Source organism: Hyaena hyaena, unplaced genomic scaffold (genome assembly GCF_003009895.1).
Source record: "Hyaena hyaena isolate Hyena2069 unplaced genomic scaffold, ASM300989v1 scaffold_0, whole genome shotgun sequence".
Taxonomy (NCBI): Eukaryota; Metazoa; Chordata; class Mammalia; order Carnivora; family Hyaenidae; genus Hyaena; species Hyaena hyaena.
This window is the reverse complement of record NW_024080632.1, coordinates 15081370-15101232: the sequence shown is the minus strand read 5'-3', so window position 1 is coordinate 15101232 and position 19863 is coordinate 15081370. Positions and strand designations below refer to the sequence as shown.

At 45.7% G+C, this 19863-nt stretch overlaps 2 protein-coding genes across 16 annotated transcripts in view; one reads left to right on the top strand and one right to left on the bottom strand.

Annotated features, from left to right (window-relative positions):
* Window positions 1–7314, bottom strand: part of ANKRD13A (ankyrin repeat domain 13A) — a 36834-nt gene extending 29520 nt beyond the window's left edge. Inside the window, exon 1 of one of the 2 annotated variants that reach the window (XM_039241180.1) lies at window positions 6967–7314. In XM_039241180.1, coding sequence (XP_039097111.1) covers window positions 6967–7062 — 96 coding nt within the window. In that variant the 5' untranslated portion in view covers window positions 7063–7314. The remainder of the gene's footprint in view (window positions 1–6966) is intronic. The other variant, XM_039241253.1, reaches the window with a different exon arrangement.
* A 3083-nt stretch (window positions 7315–10397) lies between these two features.
* GIT2 (GIT ArfGAP 2) overlaps window positions 10398–19863 on the top strand; it is a 51616-nt gene continuing 42150 nt past the window's right edge. For all 14 annotated transcript variants that reach the window (XM_039244083.1, XM_039243781.1, XM_039244523.1 and 11 more), the window contains exons 1-6: window positions 10398–10573; window positions 14481–14614; window positions 16142–16254; window positions 17110–17215; window positions 19200–19286; window positions 19396–19526. In XM_039244083.1, the coding sequence (XP_039100014.1) occupies window positions 10522–10573; window positions 14481–14614; window positions 16142–16254; window positions 17110–17215; window positions 19200–19286; window positions 19396–19526 (623 nt within the window). In that variant the 5' untranslated portion in view covers window positions 10398–10521. The remainder of the gene's footprint in view (window positions 10574–14480; window positions 14615–16141; window positions 16255–17109; window positions 17216–19199; window positions 19287–19395; window positions 19527–19863) is intronic.

Below are 19863 nucleotides of genomic sequence, written 5' to 3'. Positions count from 1 at the left end.
GGTATTTTGTTACAGCAGCCCAAACAAGACTAAGCTCTAAACTAATCATAAACCCAGGGCACCTGGCTGACTCAGTCAGTTAAGAATCCGACTCTTCAGGGGCGCCTGGGTGGCTTAGTCAGTTAAGCGTCCGACTTTCGCTTAGGTCATGATCTCGCGGTTCGTGGGTTCGAGCCCCACGTCGGGCTCTGTGCTGACTGCTGGCTCAGAGCCCGGAGCCTGTTTCAATCTGTGACTCCCTCTCTCTCTGACCCTCCCCTGCTCATGCTGTCTCTGTCTCTCTCTCCTAGAAATAAATAAAACATTAAAAAAAAAAAAAAAAGAATCCGACTCTTCAGCTCAGGTCATGATCTCATGGTTCGTGAGCACAGAGCCTACTTGGGATTCTATTTCTCTCACTCTCTCTGCCCCTCCACCACTGGTGTGTGTGTGTGCACGTGCATACGCAGATGTGTTCGCTCTCTCTCTCAAAATAAATAAACTTAAAAAAATAAATTGATCATAAACCCAAATGTTAAGAGCTAAAACAATAAAACTCTTAGAAGTAAAACAGGAGCACATCTTTGTGACCTTGGATTAGGTAAAACCTTCTTAGATACAATACCAAAAACATAAAAGACCAAAGAAAATACAAACAAACTGCACTTCACCGGAATCAAAAACTTTTGTACCTCACATGATATCATAAAGAAGGTAAAAGGACATCCCACAGAATGGGAAAAAGATAGTTGCAAGTCATTTATCTGATAAGGGGCTAGTATCCAGAATATGTGAAGAACCTTAACTTCTCAAGAATAAAAAAGACAAATAACCCAATGCTTAAATGGGAATAGAACTGGAATAGACATTTCTTCCAAGAAGATATGCCAGTGCCAATAAGTACATGAAAAGAGGTTCAGTCTCACTAATCACCAAGGAAATGTCAATCAAAGCTACAATTAAGTAACACTTCACACCCACCAGGAAAACTGCACTCATAAAGAATAGCAAGTGTTGACAAGAATGTGGAGAAACTGGAAACCCTCATACACTGATGGTGGGAACGGAAAACGGGTGCAGCCAATTTGGAAAAACAGTTGGTACTTCCTCAAAATGTCAAACACAGGGGCAGCTGGGTGGCTCAGTTGGTTAGGCATCCAACTTTGGCTCAGGTCATGATCCCGCAGTTCGTGAATCTGAGCCCCGCGTTGGGCTCTGCGCTGACAGCTCAGAGCCTGGAGACTGCTTCAGATTCTGTGTCTCCTCAGTCTCTCTCTGCCCCTCCTCTGCTCTCTCTCTCAAAAATAAATAAACATTAAAAAAAATATTAAAAAAATAAATCAAGTGTGGGTTAAAAAAAAAGTCAAACATAGAGTGACCATATGATCCCCCAACTCCTCTCATAGGTATTCACCCAAGAGAAAGAAAAACACACCCATATAAAAACTTATACACAAACGTGCACAGCAGTATTATTCATACAGTAAAATAGTGGGGGGGGGGCCGGGAAGGGCATATCCATCAGCTGGTAAGCAGATAAACAAAATGTGGTGATGCAGACAATGGAATACTGTTCAGCCACAGGAAAGAATGAAGTGCTGAAAAATGCCACAATGTGGATGAATCTCCAAAACATGCTAAATGAAAGACACAAAAGGCTACCTACTGTTTGATTCCATTCACAGGAAGCGTCCAGAATAGGCAAATCTACAGAGACTGCAAGGAGATTAGTTGTCGCCTGGAAGTGAAGAAGTTGAGGGGAAATCGGGAGTGATTCGGGGGGATAGGGTTTCTTTTTGGGCTAATGAAAATGTTCTGGAATTTAATGGTGGTGATGGTGACACAACTCAGTGAATATACTAAAAACCACTGAATGATAAACTTTAAGGTATGAAATGTATCTCAACAAAGATGTTTAAAAAAAAGCCCTACATGTGTATGTGCTTGATATAATATATAAAACTAATCCTTCGTCTATATATCGTTTGATGAGGTGCTTAATTTCTGTTGGGCTTCAGTTTGCTTCCTTGTAAACTGGGAACGATAAAAAACACCTACCTTCCAGAGTTCTTATAAGAGTAAAGGCTCAATACTTAACCCCGTAAGAAGCAGTGAGAATTAGCTCTTATTATCATACACCCACATATGGAGTTTCATATAAGCAGGCACTTTCTCCCTAACAGAGATCTGTTCAAATTTCATTACACTTAATAGTGGGGCTTCGGGCCTCCAACCAATGACATTCGCTCAGTGGGCGAGAGTTTTCAAAATTAACCTGGAATTCATGTTGGAAACTGATCATTTTGGTTTTTCCTTTAGCTTTCTTCAATCATGAACTGTATCAAATTAAAAATACCCAGCCCTTTAAATTATAACAGTACCCCCAAAGAGGAACTGAGATTTCTGCACATCTCCTTCCTAGGTGCTAATTTAAGCCTACCAGCTCTGCTCGCTCCAAGCCTCATTCACATCCTGCGGCCCTTGGGAGGCAGAAAGAGGCCCAACTTTGAGTGTGGGCTGTCTGGCCAGACCACAGGCCAGCTTCCAGACCCCATCTCCCTCAGGTGAGCTCCTCAACCCTTCAGGACCCTGGTATCTAGCACGAGGCGAGTGCTTGATAAACTTTCACTGTGCCCCTTGGGGGATCTCCCTCCAGGAAGAGGCTGCTAATTGGCCTTCCATTCTCTCAAGAGTCAACCACCCTCATTCCTGTACATCTCGGCCTGCCCTGGTCCTCCAAGGCTGTGGCCCACACTGACTCGCCCACCTCAGGTCAGGCAGGGAATGGTACCCATGAGTGTAGTTCCCTCAGGTGAGCCTGAGCCCCCAAGGGCCAAGGAAGATCACCCGAGAGCAGGCCACCCCTGCATCTTGGATGCTTGGCTCCTGGCAGGCCTCCAGCCAAAAGGCGCCAACCTGAACGTGTGCCCAGGGCCCGATTTGGCCCGCTGTAGACTGGGCAGAGAACCCCAGGGTGGCTCGCTGTCAAGCTCTGAGCACTGCTGCTGCCTAGAACATCCTCTTCCTTTTGCCCTGATGGTGGCGGACTTTCACCTGCTAGCTTCCTAACAGGGGGCTGACCTTCGAGTTGGGTCTCCTCTGCTGCCCTACTTGATCCTGGGTTCTCTCCCTACTATCTAAGGCACACTGCTGACCTTTGCATATGTCCCTGTCAGTGTTCCCTCATTCTCCCAGCATCTGTAAGAAGGCCAGAGATGTTTAACAGACATCTCTAGCTAAATGACAAACATCATAACCATGACACAAATCATTTCCACTGCACCAACCAAGGCCCCACAGAATATTAAAGACCACAGAGCTGAAGCGTTAAGAGGCACTTAATAAAGTGCTTCTGCTGAGCCAACATGGAGAGCCTGAAACTACTGCAGAGTCGGCAAAGTCCACACCCCGGCTCGCAGCAAGACCTTGGGGTGGGGGCTGACTTGCACACGCTCACAGACATGCCTGTCCTCTTCCTCTGGATGAACTTGATTCTTTCTGTGCTGCTGCTCCTAGAACAAACTACAATTCTTACAGCCACCAGCATGCCTGCCTCAAGTCTCACTCGTGGGATGCAAGGAATGAAGGAATGGCCAGCAGAGGCTTCCTGGCAAACAAAACACTAAGTGAAACAGCTGCTTGTATTGCTGGGGCGACAGGACTTTGTTTTTAATTACGCAGCCAGGACAGGTTCCTTGCAGCAAAACTGGAGCATACAAAAAGGAAACAGTCGTGGCAGCAATGATGGTACACAAGATTACTCCCGCTTACTATGTGCCCGCACCCTCCGATTTGTTCTCTGCCTCGTTGTCCACAACTGTGAGATGGAGGGACTTTTACAGAGAGAAGCAGAAAGGAAGGGTTAAGAATACAGCATTAGGGCAGAGTCCAGCTTTCTGGTGACGCCACACTGGCTGAGCATGCAACTGAGCCAGTCTACCTTATCTAGTCTCCTCATCTGTAAAATGGGGGTCATGACAGCAGTCACTCCAGGGGATTGGTGGGAGAATCAAATCTAAAATTGCACAAAAAGCACTTCACCCCACTGCTTGGCAAAAGAGGAGGTTTACAGTGCTCCTCTCTGTTTTTACAGATGAAGCAATTCAGCAAGGGTAAAGAGCTGGCCCAGGCTCATGACATAATCAGCATTAGTACTGGCCATTAGCTGAACTGCCTTCAAGTCACAGAAGTAGGTAGCTGTTTCATCATCAAGAGATCTTGACAAATAAGAAAGCAACAAAGTATCTCCTGTCAATGATGGCAATGATCAACTTCTTAACCCTGAACCGGTTACATAATTTGCAGGGCCCAGCAGAAAATGAAAATGCAAGGTTCCTTTTCCAAAAAAACAATGAGGAATTTCACAACAGTGACAGCAGAGCATTAAACCAAGCACAGGTCCCTGCTGACCACAGGTAGCACGCACACCCTTGAAGCCAGCCAGCTCCATCTCTACTCCTTCAGTGGCCAAGTTTCAGGACTGAGATTAGATGATGCGGTCATGACAGTCAAGCTTTCAGGGTGAAGATGTTCTTTATGAATACATTTAACTACTTCTTACCCAGAGGAAACTGGTATACTGTGAAATGATCTACAGTGATAACCAGTAACAGAGGCAAAACCAAATAATTAGCAAGAATGAATACTCTTCCTTTGACTCCCTTGACAGTACAAGTACACTCCACGAAAATCTGCTGCAAAATTATAATTCTCTCATCACAGATGTCCTTAACATTTTCAAGGGAAGAGACACACAAACTTTCAATGGACATTTTTTTTTTACAGCTTACAAAAAGAAGAGATAACTATGCCACATTTTAAAAAATGTTTATTTATATTTGAGAGAGAGAGAGAAACAGAGCATGAGCAGGGGAGGGGCAGAGAGAGAGCAAGACACAGAATCTGAAGCAGGCTCCAGGCTCTGAGCTGTCAGCACAGAGCCCGACACAGGGCTTGAACTCAGGAACCACAAGATCACGACCTGAGCCAAAGTCCAACACTCAACCGACTGAGCCACCTAGGCGCCCCCTGCCACATTTTAGGTTATAAACCAAGACCATGTTCTTATTGAACAAGTTTTTCTATAAAGAAAAACTGCACTGCACTCAAACTCTTTTCTTTACCTCCAACAAATAAAAATCCTGCCATTTTCAGGAATCAGTATTGAAAGAGTATGTGGTTTATTTGTATTTATTTTTAATTTTCTTAATGTTTTATTTATTTCTGAGAGAGACAGAGAGACAGTGTGAGCAGGGGAGGGTCAGAGAAAGAGGGAGACACAGAATCTGAAGCAGGCTCCAGGCTCTGAGCTGTCAGCACAGAGCCCGATGCGGGGCTCGGACCCCCGAACCATGAGATCACGACCTGAGCCAAAGTCGGATGCTTAACCGACTGAGCCACCCAGGTGCCTCAAGAGTATGTGGTTTAATGGTGGTGATGAAATTCTCTAGCAAAAGGGAGCTTAGTTCTAGGATTTTCTTTGTACTTTATTTCAATATTTCACAAGAAGCTGGGGCAGCCCCAAAACTGAGGAAGTGCAGGTGCAGAGCACAGCATGATTGCCTGGGTCGTTTTTCAACTGTCCAAGGTGAGACACTTTCAGCTGAGAGCAAAGATGATGAAGGAGTCCCTCTGAGCCACGACCAGTAAGAGAGGGAATTAAATCACCAGGTATGCCAGGACACCTAATGGTGAATCATTTACTCTGGGGGCATGATCTAATTAAGACCAATGACTCTTCCAATAACAGTTTATTCTGTCTGGACTGAGGCTTTAAATGAAAAAAGAGCAACTTTCAACTTCCAGTAGGTGCTCAAAATTTTTTAAAAAATACAGCAGCGTGCAAGAACACACTCAGCAGTAACCATCCCCCAGACGAGCTGATGCTGACCTGGCTCACAACCAAAAGAAACCACTGCTCCTTTTCCAGCACAGTATCTTGACAATTACAGCATCGATTTTGAGCCAGTCAAAAAATCAGGACTTCAGCACACTGGATGAAATGAAGTCAACAAGAATTACACCAAATAATTACACATCCTTATCCTAACTGCTAAGTACGCTAGCTTGTCACTTGACGGCACCAATCACTCCCAGAATTGCTGAGGTGCCTTTAAAATCCGGGGTTCTCAAGCAAAACACGAGTGACATTTTGGGCCAGATAATCTTCCCTTGTAGGGAGCTGTCTTGTGCAGGGCAGGATGGTGGGCGGCGCCCTTGCCCCCTACCTCTTAGATCCCAGTAGCTTCCATTCCCTACTTGTAACAACCAAAAATGTCTCCATGCATTACCATTGGGGGTCAGGAGGTGTGTGTCAAAGTCACCTCCAATTGAGAACCATTGCTTTAAAGAGACGGCAATAAATAAAAGATGAGGCATCAAAGCACTTTAGGACAGGAAGGGATTTTAAGGATCCTGTGTACCAGGGATTCTCAAACTTTGGTGGTATCAGTCTCCCTGGGCCAGAGAGGAAAAATGCCTTGCCCAAGGTCACAGGGCGAGTTAGAACCTGGGCTCCAAGCCCTTTCATACAAAAAGGGTGGGTGGGGTGAGCGGTCTGTGCTGCTCTCGCCTCGCCTCTTCGCCTCTTCGGGAGAGGCAGTGGAGCCTAATTGGTTAAGACCGTGCACCCCGGGGCCCGTTGGCCTGAGTTAAAATCTCGACTTGGTATTTATTAGGTGGGCGACCTTACTCAAGGCACAGAACCCCTGAGATCCTCAGTTTCCTTCTCTGGCAAATGTAATAAAGGTACCTACCTCTTGGACTGTTGAAAAGGCCATACAGATGGTTTATAAAGCCCTAGGCACGGGGCCCGGCACACAGCACTCCGATATATGTCCTATTATTATTACTGTCCCAAGGCTACAGAGGTGAAGAGGGGGTCTGCGGGGCCCCGAAGGCAGAGGGATAGAGATGGGCTCAGGGAGGCGAAGCGACCCCAGACTCCCCTCGCCTCTCCCGTGGGCGGACCCCCGCCCCGCCCCTCACCTGGCCCCGAAGCTCCTTCTCCAGCTGCCGGTAGTCGTTGTTCCAGACCAGGAGGTGCAAGGGGAAGTGGCCGCTGTTGTCGCGGCTGGAGGACATGGCGAGAAGGCCGCAGCCGGGCCCTCACCGCCCGCTTGGCAAGCCTCAGCCTCGGCGGGGTCTCCGGCGCCCGTCCGCCCGGCGGCCGGCGAGAGGGAAAACGCAGCAAGTGAGGGGCGCGGTACGCGACGGGGCGGCCTAGGCCGGGTGAAGGACGCGCGGGAGGTCGGGGGTCGCGGGCCGGGTCGGGGACGGGGGTCGGCCGCGCCCACCCCGCGCCCCGCCGCGCTCCCGCCAGCGCTGACAGCTAGCGAACCGACTTCTGCGGGCCGAACTGCCCCAAACTCGGAAGTGCACGGGGCGAACCAACGCAAGCCTCGGCGGGGGGAGGCGAGGCCAGACACAGGGCCCGGGGTCGGTCCGATCCCACCTACCCCCAGATGCGCACCGGAAAACACAGTACAATCCCAAAACAGAGCGAAAACTCTCTCCCTTAGCCCAGGACCTCGACGTGGAAAACTCGGCCTACCCTTCACCAGCCCCTTTCTCCCTGCTCCAGCAACCTCACATGGTTCGGCCCACAACTGGGCCTCTTCCATCGACTCTGAGTTCAGGGGGTGACAGCGGAGGCCCGGACCAAACCATTCCAGTTACTGACTCCCTTGCAGCCTTTTTGGAACTGGGCAGTGCATCCCTGATTGGCCAGAAGCCATTTTGGAAGTGGGCAACACCAAACAAACCTAAAGGAAGAATTCTAAACTCTGGAAAAATGGCATTAAAGATTTGCATAACAAGGAGATAGTTCTTTCTCAGGGTTTCTCAACATCTGCACTTTTTAGAGCGAGCAATTTTCTTTCTGTGGAGGCTGTCCCGTGCTTTGTTGGATGCCTTTCTATCCACTGGATGCCTGTAGCACTCCCCCCTCCCACCCCACCCCCCCCCGAAAAAAAAACCCATCTCCAGACTAGGCCAAATGACCCCTGGCGGAGAAAAATCATCCACAGTTGAGAACCACTGTTCCATCTGAACTCTGCACTGGGTTACGATTCAAAGTTAACCTATGGCAGTTATTCCACATATGCAGCTCATTTGTTTTTGAAGCTAGCCAGTTGAATTTTGGATTATGGCGGAAAAGACTAATTGGTAATACCCAGACTTGACCACAGCTTGCAAATATTAGTTCATTCTTCGGGTTTCAACCTAAGACACTACAGCTCTTTGATTCAATGAAGAGCCAAGTCAACTGACAACTACTCACCAGCATAAGCTATTTGCACAGTTGTCTACAGCTAGACCACACAGCTGGGCAAAGTTATTTAATGTATCCTGAAAGCATGCCCTCCGCCTCCCCTGCTTATGCACATCCAGCTTTTCAGATGCTTGCAACAACAGCTGTTCAAGAAGCCTGGCCTAATCCATTGTCCACACGTGTTGAGTCCAGAAGATTTGTGAGTCTGCAAACCAAAACAGGATGCAGGAGCATCAGGCCGGCACCCAGAGGCTCTCACTATGGAATGTGTGGGAGTTATGCAGCTATTCCTATGCCACACATTTATAAAAATGGAGAGATGCTGGGGCGCCAGGGTGGCTCAGTCGGTTAAGTGTCCGACTCTTGATGTAGGCTCAAGGCATGATCTCAGAGTCATGAGATGAAGCACCACCAACAGATTGCTTGGGATTCTCTCTCTTCCTCTCTCTCTGTGCCGCTCATACTCTCTCCCTCTCTAAAGTAAATAAACATTGAAGGAAAAAAAAAAAACAAAACAGAGAGATGGACCAAAACCAGGGCTTCTATGACCTCTTCCAAGACTTCCTATCTTTTCAGATGCTTTTTGCAACTTAATCTTCTTTCTGCTCATTGTTCCATGTTTATTAAACATCTCTCGGGGCGCCTGGGTGGCTTAGTCAGTTAAGCGTCCGACTTTCGCTTAGGTCATGATCTCGCGGTTCGTGGGTTCGAGCCCCGCATCAGGCTCTGTGCTGACTGCCAGCTCAGAGCCTGGAGCCTATTTCAAAGTCTGTGTCTCCCTCTCTCTCTGACCCTCCCCTGCTCACGCTGTCTCTCTCTCTCCTAGAAATAAATAAAAAATATTTTTTAAAAAATCTCTCCTATTCATAAGTTGAGGAACTCCACAGAGTATCTAAAGTCAAAACAGTGTCTGGCCCTTAATAGGCATCCAGTATTTGTTAAATGGAGATCATGATTGCATTTACGTACAATACATACAATTCATTAGCATTAGGGTCACATCTCTTATCTCATGCTGACTAAACTCTTCTCACTGTGCTTATTTCACACCATCCCATAAATCATTGGAAGTTGTCTATTCTTCTCAAAAACAAAAAAATTGAGATTAGAAAAGAATAGAAATACTGAATATCAATACTAGTGGGCACTACTATTATTATTATTGAGTACTTACTCTGAGGCAGGCACTCCACACTTTTCTGTAAATTATTCCATTTGTCCTCAGTCAGATAGTAAATATTTAGCCCTGCAGACTATATATGACTTTTATGGAATATTCTTCATCCACTTCATCTTCTCCTTTTTCTTCTTTACAACCCTTTAAAATGTAAAAATCAGTCTTATGTAGCAGAACATGCATAAAAACACAAAAAACAAAAAACAAAAAATCCGCTCCATCAGCTCCATTTTGTGGATGGGACTAAAATTGCATTCAGAGAAACACCTAACGTTCCTTAGTTTACATATTTTATTGTAGATCTACCACAACATAATATAAGCTCCATAAGGACAGGGAATTTTGTCTTCTTTAGTCAGTTTTTTTCTCCAGCGCCGGGAGAATAGATCTCAATAAATAGATTTAAAAAAATTTTTTTAACGTGTATTTATATTTGAGAGACAGAGAGAGACAGTGGGAGCCTGGGAGGGGCAGAGAGAGAGGGAGACAGAATCCGAAGCAGGCTCCAGACTGAGCAGTCCACACCGAGCCCAAGGCAGGGCTCGAACTCACGAACCGTTGAGATCATGACCTGAGCTGAAGTTTGCTGCTTAACCGACTGAGCCACCCAGGCGCCCCGCAATAAATATTTATTGACCAAAGGAAAGAATAAGTGAGTGAACTTGACCAGTTATACTAAATGACCTAACTATTGATTGCCTCAGGAAGGCTGTGGCTGCAGGGCTCTGGCCACTAGATTTTGCTGTTTCCCAGTAGTATTAATCAGTGCTTCCCCGTAGTATTAATCAGTGCAGAGACCAAGAATCTCCACCCGAGAGCGAAACCCAAATTGAAGACAACTTGTTAAGTAGGACAGAAGATGCTGCCCTCACTCAAGATGGCGACAAGGCAGCGTGCCCTTTCCGGTCACGTGATCTGCCCCTCGGTGAAGGGCACCTCCCCGCGCGTGCGTGCTGCGCCCGGGCTGCGAGGCGCTGAGGGGAGAGGCGCCGCCGCCAGCGCCGCCGCGGGGACCCGTTAGAGCGGAAGCGCTGCCGCCGCCGCCTTCGCTATCCCGGCGACCCTGATTCCCGGCAGGTGGGAGGCGGGAGCCATGTCGAAGCGGCTTCGGAGCAGCGAAGTGTGCGCGGACTGCAGCGGGCCGGGTGAGTCCCACCGGCTGGGCCCGCTCTCCTCAGCTCTACTCAGAGGGACCCCTGCCCCGGGGCCGCCCCCTCGGGTCGGGCGGGTCCCGGCGGCCGAACCCCACACTTGGGGGCGCGGGGAGGAGGAGCCGGGGAGGCCTCGGAACGGGACCCGTCCGGGGCCTGTCAGAGCCGGGCTAGCAGGGGGGGCCGCCGCCCTCCCGTCCCTCCCTCCCCTCTCATCCTCTCTCGTCCCCTCTGTCCCAGGCCGGGCGGGGAGGCTGCGGGGTCGGGGCCGCTTCCCCAACAGGAAGGGGCTTGGGCAATTCACAGGAAGGCCAATTACATAAGTAAAATGCGAGCGTTCTCCCGGCTGCGGCCCCCGGAGGCTGCAGGTGTTGCCCCCCTTCCCTCGCAGTCCCCCAGACCTCCGCCCCGCGAGGGGCCCCTGCTCAGGGTGGGCGCCCTCGCCGCTTCCGTCCACCAGTACTCTCCAGGGGACTACGGTGGACGATTTTCCTGCTCCTAACATCCCGGTTCCCACTCCACCTCCACCGGGGAGAATCTCCGGGACGTCCGGGGTCTTGCGAACACATGCAGCGCTTGGGAGGCAGTGCGCGTCTAGAGTTTTGGGATCTGGACGGCCTGGGTTCAACCCAGGTCCGCCTGTGGGTGACCTTGGGCTGGTGATTTCATTTGGCCCAGCCTTAATTTCCTTCTTTTTTCCGATGGAGAGAATTGGGAGAACCATATTTCAGTGGGAAGAAAGAGTCAATGAATGTACTTAGCATTATCTCACCTAAGTTTTTTTTCTCCTTTTTGTATTGTGGTGTTTGGTACAGAACCTTTGCAGTCTCTTAAAGCTAGCGTTGAGTTTCTAAATCTTACATTAATTACAGCGTACAAAATAAACAAAATCACTGGCAAATATACACACTTGGGCGTTCAGGGAAGCTAGGCAGGCATATGGGTGCATTGAAAGCCCAAAACCATTCTTCCCTGCGTAATTTTCAGATTTAGAACTCAGATCCCTCTTAGCAATTGGCCCTGAATTGACAGTCTCTCTGCTTTTTTCCGTGCTTGGATTTCAGTGCTTTGAAATTAGAAGTCATTCAAAGGTAAGATGGCCTTCTTTGGTACATCTAGTGTCCAATCAACAATCGCAGCAGAATCGTTGAACGGCAGTGTTTTTGCAACCGTTCTGAACTTCATCTGGTTGTATGGAAGTGGAGACTGATTTTAACTAGTGCTGTGATAACTCAGACCTTGTGTGGTTGTTTCATGGCCCGTGTAGTGCAAGTGGGGTTACCAGTTTCCTTTGAAGGTGGGGAGGAGGGTGGAGAGCTGAAAACAGGACCTCAAGTTGGTGTGGGTTATACAGACTCCATCGTATTCTCTAAACATGTTATTTGTTCCACTTCCTTATTTTCTTACTTGTTTTCGGTTGAACTTTCTGTGATGTGTTTGATTCACATGAGTCTAGATTCAGACTTCCTCTTGGAACGTATGTTCTTTACTCCCCATGAGTTGATGGGGGACAGGAAACCTGAGGTCCCCATTTGCCGTGCTAATGACCGCCTTGCCCTTGTGCAGCATTTCATGCGTATTTCAGACCGTTTTCTCTTCCATTGTATCGTTTTAGTTGTCTCAAATGCCTAATCTACAGAGACTTGAGTCATTTCCTTCCTGTTTTGAATATAATTAGGCTACCTTGAAATGTTGTGTGAACTTGAGCAGCTAGGAATCTGTGCTGCCCTTTCTACAGTACCCTGGTCAGAGTCGTCTCTTTCTCTTTGGGGTCCCTTTAAAAATTCTGATGACTGCTAAAGCCTTCTGCCTGGAAAATGCACATGTAGTCACTCTTTGACACAGGATTCATGTTATAATTTCTTCATGGGGTCACAGACATTTCTGAAGCCCATCTGTGGTGTTCCTAGAATCCTGGTCAAGAAGCCCCTGAACAGAACATTTAGGTAAACTGGAAAGGTTTCACCCAACAGAATCCATATGAACTTGGTTTTGATTTTACTCTATTGTGATCACTAATATTTTTTCCATGAGATTCTGATCCATGATGTTGAAGTGATTGAGGACCTTGCTTAATGTGTGTTAAAAATTTGTCGTCTTACTCCTATTTAATTTTCTCCAAGAACACTGAATCCTCTGAGTGATCTTTGAAAACCAAAGCTGTGTTTCAAAATGGTCTCCCCCCCCCCCAATAGTAGTAGTAGTATCAGTCCTGTACTACAAAAAGAAGTGTTCTTGTGTATCTTTGTACGCATCCTTTGTCTTGATATTTTCAATCTTTGCTTTTCAGGATTATATGGTAGTACTGACAGAGTTCTACTTCATTGAGTTATTTTGTTTCTGTTTTATCTCCTGACAAACCCTTAACCATGATCACGTCTTAGCAAATATTTTACTCTTTTTTTCCTAATGAATCTAGTTCATTCTAAATAGCTCCTCCTCTGCGCTCAACTACCCGAAAACTCCGCTGAGACTTTTCGCTATAGTAGTTGTGATTATCTGACACATTTGATGTTTTAAGTATTGACAAAAACTTTTTCCTGTCCTCGTGAATTTCAGTGGCCTCTTGACAATATCTGAATGTTAGGTAGAAAATAATTTAGATAAGTTATAACTGTTGACGTTACTAAGTACTTAGTATATACGAGGCACCTTACCCTTGATGTCCCCCTTGCCTGAGGTATGCTATTATTCCCATTTGATCCGTGGCAAGGATGCTCAAAGAAATTACTTGCCTGAGACAGTTGTGCAAGAAGTGGCAGAGTCGGGGTTCCAACCCGTGACTGCTTGTCTGCAAAACCACCCTCTCAACCTCTCAACCACCACACCCTCTGACTCCCAGGATTTGTCTCTGATTGAAATCTCAGAACTTTTCATTATATGGTCGGAAAGGATTTGAATAAACTGTTAAATATGGTAAAGATGGTGTATATGCATTTCAGAGATTTTTGTGGACATTGAAGAATTTTTAAATATAACTCTTAGACCAGGCAGCTCGAGTGGCACCTATTGTCACCCCGTTGTGAGTCTGACAACATGTAGAAAGTCTGATTTTGTCTGGAGTTTCCAGATATGTGTTCAGCTTATTGCCCAGTGTGGACTGTTCTTACTGCCTACCAAGTGCGAATTATTCCTGGTCTCAAAGGATGTCTGCTGGAGTTCTGGGGGACTTCGTGGGAAAAAAGTATCTTACCCGCCCCCAAAATATTACTCGCTTTTATTTTACATCTTTGCCTCTGTGGAACTGCTGCCTTTACAGCTTCTCTTCCTTCAGATCAACTGCAAGGGGGAAATTGGCAGTTTATCTGAAACGAGTAGCGGATGTCATAGAATATTTCCTAGCAGAAAAGGCCAGGTTCCTCAGTCTGTCCTTCGAGCCACCATAGCCAAGCAGTTTCGTCACTGTGTCTCTTGCAGCTTTCTGCTAAGCACAAAGCCAGAGCCATGCGGAGGTATGGCAGTAGATGAGTAGATTTGCTTCGGTGATGGTAAAGCGTGTGGATTATTCACTGATATGATTATGTTCTCTTGCTCTTGGTGGAGATGGATTTGAGATGATTCATCTGTACCCTCTCAGTGTGTTTCTCTTAACTGGAATGAAGGAGCGATCATCTGAGATGGTAGATCCCATCAGGGCTACAGACTGTGACCCTGGACTAGAAAGGAGACAGCTGCTTATTCAGGGCTTCGAGTCGTGTTTAGTCTCAGTTCATGTTGTGCCCAGTCAGCCAACATAGGCGGCACCATCAGACAGGCTCACCAGTGTGGTGTGTCAGCCAGCATTCTAAAACAGCAGAAATGCCTTGTTTTTCTGAAAAACCAAACCTCGGTCACCTGGGGCCATCTGGCAGCACAGCAGCCCCCTGTGTCCTCGCCACTGAGATGTCATTCTTCCTTCCAGACCCTTCCTGGGCATCCGTAAACCGGGGGACTTTTATCTGTGACGAGTGCTGCGGTGTCCACCGGAGCCTGGGGCGCCACGTCTCCCAAGTAAGGCACCTGAAGCACGCGCCGTGGCCTCCCACGCTGCTGCAGGTAAAGAGTAGAAACTCGCACAGCACATAATTGGAGCTTTCAGCACTCTTGGTTTTAGCAACTAACATCCCTTCACTGTACTTCTGGAATCTTATAACGATGTTTGAATCACAACTGAATAGAAGTGCCATGCCTATCGCTGCCATATAAAGGACTGAATTTGTCATTTAAGATTTTTCCCCCCTCTGAACAAATCCAAAAAACCTCAATTATAGATAGATAACTGATTTTTAAAGTTTGTTTTTGGTAATGTTTCCCTGCTGACTTTCTAGACTGTCACCAGGAAGTGTCATTAAATGGCTCGTCTTTTCCCTGTGCCGTGATAAGTGTTCCTGAAGGCTGCGGTCTCAGAAACTTTTCATTACGTCTCCTGCTTTGATGGGAAGTCTCCTGCTTTGATGGGAACGTGGACTGAAATTCCTCAGAAATTTCTGAAACATGTGATTTAAGCTTCCTTGAAGTTCTTCTTAACCAGTTAGAGACCAAATTAAGTTAACATGTTTCAGTTGAATGCCCAGCACCCTGCCAAGTGTTAAAGTGAGCCCTTTGTTTTATTTGAGGTTGAATGTCACATCACCTGTACTTCTATTTTGGGGTACACATTTTTCAAGTTCCATTGGAACTCAGAATTAAACATGTGTTTTGCCTTCATTTGCCTTGAGTACATATTTTACTGAATCTGTGGCAGCTGTACAGCATGTCCCTTAAACTTACCCGCATAAACCAAGGGGTCAAAACAAGTGGGTTTGGGTCTCTTATGTGATGGTATCTCCACTAATACAAAAAACAGATGGGGCTGTGTCAGAAGTCGTGCTGTGAAATGCAATTAGGAAAGTATGGTTTATTAATAACTTATGCTGAGAAGTTCCTAACAGCTCCATCTCATGTGAAAGTAGGTGTTTACCGCCCTCAGGTCTTTGTTTACAGATTTCATTATAGGGCCTGAAGAAAGTCCAGAGATGAGTTGTTTAAAATGCCAGGCTTGACCCTAAAAGAACAATTCCGAAAGTGTGGCACATGATCCACCAGTGGTACTCAAGACAGATGGAGGTGATACCCAGATATTTGTTTTAATGGTTGCGTCATTTTAATGTGTATAAGAGAACTTTAGCACATCAAGCCATAATTCCTAGAAGTTTTCAAAAAAATGAGTAGATTTAAAGAAAAATATTAGGCAGATAGTCTAGACAGTAGACAGTACGTGGGTTGTTAGGAATCTTGAAAATAGTATTTGGATGATCTGGCTTGGGAGATACTGTGCTAAAGTGCCAAAATACTCTTCCTCTATAATCTATAAAAGCAATTTAATCAAACCCTCTTAGGTCTTTACTATCCTCCTGGTCAAACCTGAATCCTGCATACAGATTCATTGTTCTCCTTCTAGAATCAGAAAGCACTGATTTGAGGGACATCCCCATCATGCTAGTATTTGTCATGGGTCTTGGTTTTCCCAGTTCAGTCACTACAGCTCCCAGGGAATATTTGTGGAAGGAAATTACAATGTGATTTTATACTGCTTGGTTTTAGATGGTTGAAACCTTGTATAATAACGGTGCTAATTCTATATGGGAGCATTCATTGCTGGACCCTGCCTCTGTTATGAGTGGAAGACGTAAAGCTAATCCACAGGATAAAGTACAGTGAGTGGAATGTTTAATACTTTTATTTCTTTGTAACACACAGGGCCCACTAAAAGGTATGCGGTGACTTTTGACCAGCCTCCACAAGGGCAGCACAGGAAGTGTGTACACCCCAATTGTGCATTGAGCCTTTTGCTTTTAGAAACGCAGAAGACTGGGTACAGGACCATCTCTTTTGCGTGATTGCGTAGCACCAGTCAGTGGCTTCTCCAGTTTGAGACAGGTTCGGAGGCTGTTCATGTAATCAAATTTAAGCTTAGGTGCCCAAACAAGAGGCAGTCAGACCAGAAATCTCGGTTCTGGGCTCCAGTCTGCCTGATGCCTTACCTATAGGATGGGACGAAATGCCCCTTCCTCTCAAGGCCACTAGGTCAATTATGAAAATTACAAAGAGGAGCCCCTGGGTGGCTCAGTCAGTTAAGTGTCCCACTCTTGATCTCGACTCAGGTCATGACCTCACAATTCATGAGTTTGAGCCCCACATCAGGCTCTGTGCGCTGTCGGTGCAGATGGAGCCTGCTTGGGATTCTCTCTCTCCCTGTCTCTGACCCTCCCTGACTCATGCTCTCTCTCATTCTCTCAAAATACATAAATAAACTTAAAAAAAATTTTTTTTTAAAAGAAAATTACAAAGAGAGGAGAGGTGCTATAAAAAGCAAGTCCTCTGCAGCCCTGGCCATTAGAATGACTAATCGATGTTTTGCAGGTCTTAAACTCATGCTGGAACTTATTTTTCTATTGTTCGTTTTCTTCTTGAGTGGGGCATACGGTCACTTCCTCTTCTTTTTACAACCTGAAGAATGGGGAATGTCACATCTGTACTGCAAGTGAGCTGTTTTCTTTGTTTTTGAACAGTCCTAATAAAGCGGAATTCATCAGAGCCAAGTATCAGATGTTGGCATTTGTGCATCGCTTGCCTTGCCGGGATGATGACAGTGTAACTGCCAAAGACCTTAGCAAGGTGGGCCACACCTTTTACAATCCCTACTGTTGCTGGAGGAAACAGTGTATTGTTTTGCTTGAAAAAAAATTTAAAGAAGAAGGAGGGAAAAACAACACAAGAACTTTCTGTACTCTAAATAATTAATAACAGCCTTTTTTGGAATTGGTTTCATCTTTAATCTTAACTCCAATGGCAGCCATTCATGTTAGTGGAGGTACAAGGGCAAAAAGGAAAAATAAGTACGTATCTAGAAAACGATTTATATTTTTCAGATATGGTTTTAAAGTTGTATTTCTAGGGATGCCTGGGTGGCTCAGTTGGTTAAGCATCCAAGACTCTTGATTTTAGCTCAGGCCATGGATCTCACGGTTCATGAGTTCGAGCCCTGTGCTGACTGTGTGGAGCCTGCTTGGGATTTTCTCTCTGCTCCTCCCCTGCTCATGTTCTCTCTCTCTCTCAAAATAAAACTAACAAAAACAAAAAATAAAATTATATTTCTACAAGTTTTTTTTATTAACTTTGAAATGGGAACCATTCTTGAGTTTGTTTCTAGAAGGGACTAGAAAGTTTGAGGGACTTCTTTAGGTATCTAGGTTGTACACTGAGTAGGATCTTCAGGGGGCAGGATGACTCAAAGCTGTAGTACTCGGGATTCTTTAATGTACTTGTAAAATGAGTAGATAGCTTTTTTTATGTGGGCCTCTGCATGTTTTTGAGAGTTGCCATGAAAAATATGTATCTTTATTTTCAAAGCACTGCTTTTAGGAAATGTTCATGCAGAGCATGGGCACTCACAACTCAGGTTTTAAAAGTTTGCATAGACGCATGTATAATTGTTATTTCTGTTAATTAATAATGCTTGGCAAGGTGTTTTTTTTACCAATTTAAAAATATTAAATAAATTTTATTTTTTTTATTAAAAAATTTTTTAATGTTTCTTTATTTTTGAGAGAGATACAGAGTGAGAGCAGAGGAGGGCCTGAGAGAAAGGGCGACACAGAACCCAAAGCAGGCTCCAGGCTCTGAGCTGTCAGCACAGAGCCTGACACAAGGCTCGAACCCACAAACCACAAGATCATAGCCTGAGCCAAAGTCGGGCACCTAACCGACTGAGCCACCCAGGAGCCCCCTTAAATAAATTAATTTTAAAAGCAAGACATGGACATAGATGCTGCAGTAGATACCTGCTTTCTCAGATTAAGAGTTACGTCATTTTGAACAATTCTAGGTTGGACTTGAAGGAAAGCAGCTCATCTTCTGCATGTATAAGAGCTTTTCTGCAGTGGTACGGAATTTGGTATAGACAGGCCTACTTCCCACCCTGAAAGACTTGGTTAAAGTAATGTATGTATACAAGGGCGAGAGTGATGTTGTGGAGAGGGTTTGCTGTAAGGCAGAATCCTGCAATTTCTGCGGTGTGGGATATGCGGTCTTTGGAGCAGACCGATAACAACAACAGATGATAACAGTGTCAGAACAGCAGCAGCTGTATTCTTTGAGCATTTCCTATGTACCAGGCTCCATGCTAAGAATTTTGTTATATCACTGACTTCTTACAGTTACCCTCTACATAAAGGTGGCATAGTTATCACCATTTTCGAGATGAGAAAACTAAGGCTCAGTTTGCTTAAAGAACTTCCACAAGGTCATACAACTTGAAGGCTGTATGGTTTGAAATTCAGGTCTTGGAGACCTCAGAACCATGTTCAACCACCTTCTCATACTGCCTCTCATTCCAGGGCTGGCTGTGTCCCCTAGACAGATCATGCATCTGGGCACATCAGCCTTCCCAGCCCTGTTTCCTTCTCAGTAAGTGCACTTGGCCCCAGCGGAGGGCCCAGAGGTGGTCGTGATCAGCAAGGGAGAGACTGCTTCATCCATCTTACTAAGCCAAACAAAGATGATTACTAACATAATGTATATGAAAATGATCTGCCAGCTGCTCCAGTACACCACTCTTTACACCTTTAACAAATATTTTTTTGGTTTGTGTGTTTTTCAGCAACTCCATTCAAGCGTGAGAACAGGGAATCTCGAAACCTGTTTGAGGCTGTTATCTTTAGGAGCACAAGCCAACTTCTTTCACCCTGTGAGGAAAGCATGAATTGATTGAGATATTAAGTTGAAACTAAGTGGGTTGTGTTTGTGTAGCCTTTAGTTTTATTTAATTTGCTCGTTTGCCTCCTTTTTGTTAATAGGAAAAAGGAAACACCCCACTCCATGTTGCCTCCAAAGCAGGGCAGATTTTACAGGCAGAATTATTGGCAGTGTATGGAGCAGACCCAGGCACACAGGATTCTAGTGGAAAAACTCCTGTTGATTATGCAAGGTAAGAGACCTAGATTCTTGTCGCTCCCTGGGTTAGGGATTATTTATGTTGGGTGTGATTCATTGTTAGGTGGCTAAATAGTGTATGATTAACATTTAACCCCTTTAAGTTAAGGATTTGCATCCTATTATTTTGCAGATGAAGACATTTCAGATATATATGAGCTTAGAAGCTGGCAAAGTCATAGAGAGTAGAGCCATTAACCAGTTAGCTTTCAGTCTTTCACATGACTTATAATGTAGTAGTATTTGGGCCATTGGCAGAGTCCAAGTCAAGTATCAAGAATCACAGAACCCACCCCTCAGTTTTTTAATATGTTTAGTCATTGCTTGAACTT